General features: G+C 32.8%; 1 protein-coding gene across 1 annotated transcript; it reads left to right on the forward strand.

Annotated features, from left to right (window-relative positions):
- Positions 1 to 1316: 1316 nt before the first annotated feature.
- On the forward strand, positions 1317 to 5562 carry LOC123893733. Its single transcript, XM_045943532.1, has 4 exons — positions 1317 to 2121; positions 2541 to 2828; positions 2920 to 3011; positions 4563 to 5562. Exons 1-4 carry the CDS (start codon positions 1450 to 1452, stop codon positions 5332 to 5334), a joined length of 1824 nt encoding a protein of 607 aa, XP_045799488.1. The 5' UTR covers positions 1317 to 1449; the 3' UTR covers positions 5335 to 5562.
- Positions 5563 to 5771: the final 209 nt, after the last annotated feature.

Raw genomic sequence — 5771 nt, forward strand, 5'->3', positions numbered from 1 at the left:
TGAAAATGACATCTCTGTTTGCCATCTGTATTCTTCACGCCATGCCCGCAGCTTCCCCTATGTCACTTTGAGATTCGATTCGGCTGACACCTTTCCTCCCATTTTGAGATTTTAAACATTTATAAGAGTAGTATAATCATATTGGTTATAATATTATTCGTGACTTGTAAACTATATACTACATGAGTAGCTTGTGCATGTTAGACTTGACCGTAGTATAGTAATAGTACTTTGATTACTTAAGATAAGAAGCTTAATTCTTTCATTGTCCTTTTTTTATAACACTCGTTTTAATTTTTTAAAGGCATTAATTTTTTTTATCAACATGTTTTAAGTAAATAGGTTATTTTTCCTTCTAAAATCTCTAATAAACAATAGTATTAGCTATCTCATTATCTCTTTTGAAAGATAAAATTATAAAAATAATACTCTCTAATTTTTATTATAAGAAAAGTTTACTTTTTAGGTACATAGAATGTACATCAAACATTCTACTTTGCATTGAAATACGTAAAGTTAACTAAAAATACATCTTTTCATAAAAGGACAATATAATAATTGTAATAGGTAAAAAATACATATTTATTATACTACAAACTTTTTTTAATAAGGCGTGAAAATTTACTAAGAGAGCTCATATCAAGGGACGGAGTGAGCATGTGCCAAGAAATATAAAATTACTCAATTCAAATAATACTAGTACAACATTACTTTTGAGTTAATAGTCAAGTCATCAAATGAAATGTGATATGAGATATACTTTTTCCAGTTGCTCTTATAACCTAATAATGTTTACATTTTAAGTTTATTAGAAAATTGATTAATTTACTCTATATTACAGATTAGAAAATTTATTAATTTACTCTATAATACATACACCTATTTTTCTATAAGTCTAAAAAATAATTGTTTACTTATAATAATAACCGGATAAATATTAATCTAATAGTCAGACTTGTTAAATCAACATAACTTATTAATCCAATATTAAAAACTTCATAATAAAAAGTTCTAACTTCAAACTACTATTATTATAAGAAAAAATTATCTATTTTAAACTAATTAATACTACTTTCCTAATATACTCTTATTTAATTCTATTTTATTTTAGACATTTATTTGATTTTTACACTTTTCAAAATAGATAATCTAGTAAACTTAACATATATTTTACATTAAATCAAGAAACACCGTGTAAACAATTTTTTTTGTTGTTTTTTTTTACTTATATTTGTGTGCGGAGGAGGGAGCATCAAATTTTGAAACATTGATGTGAAAAAATAAAAAATGTAAGGAAACAAGACAAATTGTGTCTGGATATTAACAATAATAACAAAAAAAGCAGAGCTACTGTATTTTTCTAGTTCGAAGTTTGAAGCAGAAACAGAACGCTACATTACATTACTATTCCTTCTGATTTCACACACACACGACTATCAAGAATCAACCATGGCATCTCTAACTCCCGGCGTACTCGCAAAGCTTCTACAAAACGCCGGAAACAGAGTAACAAACGAACACCGTCAACCACTTCTTCAAGTAACAGAAATCATTCCTCGTCTCCTTTCCGAAGACACGTGGCAACCCAACACTGGCTACTTTCTCAAACTCTCTGACTCTCTCCATTCCGCTTACGTCTCCGTCTCCGATTCCGACTCCGAGTTAATCCGTTCAAACAAACTTCAACTCGGTCAGTTCGTTTACGTAACTCGCTTTGACTCCGACGATTCTTCTTCTGTTCCACTTGTTTCTGGTTTGAACCCTCTTCCTAAAAGAAGAGCATGTGTTGTTGGTAACCCTATTGATTTGGTTTCTACTGATTGTTTACATGTTCATACTCCTTCAAAACCAAACAACAATGTTAAGATTAACAAGAACAAGAACAAGAAGAAAGAGAATAATGGGTCACATTCTAATGTGAACAAGAACAATGACAAGGACAAGAACAAGAACATGAATGTGAACAACAACAATGTTGTTGTTGAAATGAGGAGGTTCAGTTTGGATTCTGCTACAAGAAGGGTTTGGGATCATCGTTCTGTTGTTTCTAAAACTAAACCTTCTTCACCATCTTCAACTTCTAGATTCAACTTCAATAAATCTACCCCTACTTCACCCAATGTATTTTTCTCCTCTTTTTTATTTTTCAATTTTTTTTCAATTGGGTGGTGTTTTTATAGATTAAAAATGAAATATTTGTTTTGGATAATGCTATTTCATGTTAATGATGTTGAATTATGAGGGCCCTATCACTTTTTAAAATGCTCTTTTATGTCTGTTCAATTGGACCCATCCACCAGTGTTGTTTTTTTCTTCAAGCTTATAAAAACCCTTTCAATTGGTAAATATTTTGGTTAGTGTAGGATTCTGCATAATTTACAATCTGCAGTATATAGATTTTTTTTTTTTTTTTTAAATATTTTTTTGATGATATTTATATTTTTGCTGGTAAAAAATATTAACTTTTTAGTATTTATTTTTAATTTATTTTCTTTAATTATTTAATGTGGTACATTGATGATGAACCTTTGTTGGTGTAGGTCATAGACAGGAAGGTTTCTTTGAAAACTAATTCTCCTTCTCCATTGAAGTCTCCAACAACTTCAATTATCTCACCATTGAAGAACAAAGATGAGAACTTGTGTCCCAAAATGACAGGCACACCTCCTAGGAAAAGTACTATTATTACTCCTAAGTCACCATGTGTTGGCAATGACACTGTTCCAAGCAAACTTGTTAAGGTACCAATACCATTGAATTTCAAAACATGGTATGACAAGTCTGGATCTTGGGATAATCTTCCACCACCCATTTGTAATCTGGGGAAGGTGTGTATATTACTAACTTCATTCTTTTATGTTAGCTTTGGAAATTTGATTGAGTCATTTTATTCTAAATTTTTGTAACCCTTTTTTTCAGCAAGTTGTAACTCATAGGAATGTTGCTTTTTTGGCTGCTGTGAGATCTCTTGAAGAAGCATCTGCTGCAGATACTGTGCTTCAATGCATGTGGTACTTATTTTGTCTCAATTTTATTGCCCTTCCTTTCTTACATACCGTATTATAAAGATTCCTTATGGTACTTCATATCCTTGGCTACAAATTTTTATGCCATTTTAACCTAGGAAGCACGGACACTAACACGTCGATACCGATAATAATTTGAGGAAATGACACTGATGCGTGTCTGTCACTGGAATACACCTAATCCGAGGAGTGTCTGTGCTTCATGGATTTTAACCCTTAGGTTTCTTTCACATTAGATAATACATGCTTCTTGACCCAAAAGAATATTTTGTATACTTACCTTTGGCCCTTCTAATTTAACCTCTCTAAGCGTGTGTTTGGTTCTGCGGCGGAGAGAATTAATTTTGGCAGAATTGATTCTGTAAAATTGATTCTGGCCAAAATTGATTTTAAGCTGAAGTGGTTTATGTTTGGATATATTCATGAAAAAGTGAGTTGAACAAAAAAATTGAGTGTAAAAATCAATTCTAGAATCAGAAGCTACGATTTCTAGCTTCAAGTAGAATCAATTCTGGAGGCAGAATCAATTCTACTTTTAAGAAACCAAACAAGTCAGAATCAATTCTACACGTTCAGAATCAATTCTGGATACTCCAGAATTGAAACCAAACATACACTAAATTGAGGAACCAAGGCATCTCTTTAACAAGATATCATATACTTACCTAGGTTATATCGGCGCTGTAAAGTAGCAGAATTTGAACAAATTGTTATTGTTCGATAAGCTTATGAGCTATGTAATACAAAGTGCCATCAAATGGTGGCTATAACACTGTAGCTGCTTTTAGCATAGTAGAATTTGAACACCGTTATTTTCTGCGATTGACAACAATAATGATTTATCTTCTTATTTCTAGTCTCCCAAAGGATAGATATGCCAATCAAAGCTGAGAAAACACAAATAAAATAGAAATAGTTTTGGAATGCTGTGTGCTGTTTATTTATCTAGTTTGTGGCTGTGATTCCTATTTTGGACTGCTTAAGTTTGTTGCTTTTTCTTTAATTTATGCGTAGTTAGATTATAGCATATTTCCCCTTAAATAATGATGTAATGAATTCTTACAATCAGAATTATTTAATGTATTGTTCTCTCAACATCTGAATTTTGATTAGTTTGTTAGTGTGCTACAATACAAGAAACTAGAAAGTTGCAACATTTTAGTGACTATAGGGCATAGGCTATAGCAGTACTACTTGAACAAATATAGCAGTACTACTTTGTTTAATAGTGACTATAGCAGCGGCACTATAACACTGCAGTATAACAGAATTTGAACAAACCACTATTTTTCATGATCCACAATTGACAACACTGATTTCAACTGTAATTTTTTTTTCAAGCTAGTAAAGTTGAAGTCATCGATCAGTTGATCACATTACACCATTGTCAATTGTAGATATTGGAACTAGAATTTGAAGGAAATTTCTCCGTTTGCTACTAATGTTATCATTTATTTTCTCTCGTACAAATGTGAAGTTGTTTCTGTGACCCATAATTGCATTGACTAAGATAATAACAAAATATCCTCTTTTCAGCTTGTTTTCCGAACTCTGCGAGTCTCGCCAGACACTTCCAGCTGGATTACTTGTGAAGCAGTTTCTGGAACTTCATCTGAGTTTGCAGAGAGTAACAATGGTATTTGATTCCTTACTTTCCGCACTTCCTGAAACAAAGCCAAGCAGCCACACTACTATACAGTCTCTAGTGGAAGACACATGCAAAGTTCCAACTCGCAAGAATGCTACATTTTGGGTTCAAGCTGCCTTAGATACCGATCTTTCTAAATTCAATCTATACAAAACACAAGAAAAAAGCGAGGCTTTGAATGGTGAGAGGTGTCATTATGTTGTCATCGAGAATTCTCACAAGGAAATGAATACCGAAGAATCCACTGTTCCAAACAAACAAAGTCGCGTAACACAAGCACATCCCTTACAAAATTCAACTGGTAAAAAAATTTCTTCTTCGAAGCGGAATCTCTTGGTAGCCAAGAGTAAGGATGCAGAGAAGCAGGATCAATCAAAAGAAAGTGAACAAAAAGCGGCTGCAAATCTGGCAGAAAAACTGCTCGTGGCTTCACGTGAATGGTTCCTGAAATACTTGGAGGAATCTATAAGTAACGAATTTGGTTTGAAAAATGAAGAGAACAGTGAAGTTGCATGTCTTCTTGGTCAGCTCAGAAAGGTGAATCATTGGTTAGATAATTTGGTTGATGTAGGTAAAGTTGATCATAGGGTAGAGAAGTTGAGGAAAAGTTTGTACCGGTTTCTACTTGAGCATGTTAATTCTGCAGTTGCGTCTAGTTAGTGAATATAGTGCTACAAGAACTAACAGTATGGAAAAAAATGGAGCATACTATTCTGAACTGACTCTGCTTTGGATAGCTAACAATATCTGAATTTTGAACAGCTCCTGTTGGTTTTGTTTGGTATAACCGACCACTTAGGAGTAAATATCACACCTTTTGTCAATAATCTAACTTTGTCAATCAATGAAGTTATGCTCAATATTAGGCAATTTTAACCTGTATTCTGTCTGTCAACTCTATATATTGTTATTTATTGCCTTGTTGGTATATAATCTGTCGGTGTTTTCTGAACCTTGAGGTGTCTGCCTGACCCTAATGAGTCTCGGAACCAAACTCACCTAAACTTTTGTTTATAAAAAAAATTTGGATTAGTGTTCTGGTCATTTGCTTCCAAACAATGTCTGGCATCCATTAGAACAAATTCACTTTCTTTACA

The sequence above is a fragment of the Trifolium pratense genome, linkage group LG7 (assembly GCF_020283565.1).
Source record: "Trifolium pratense cultivar HEN17-A07 linkage group LG7, ARS_RC_1.1, whole genome shotgun sequence".
Classification (NCBI taxonomy): Eukaryota; Viridiplantae; Streptophyta; class Magnoliopsida; order Fabales; family Fabaceae; genus Trifolium; species Trifolium pratense.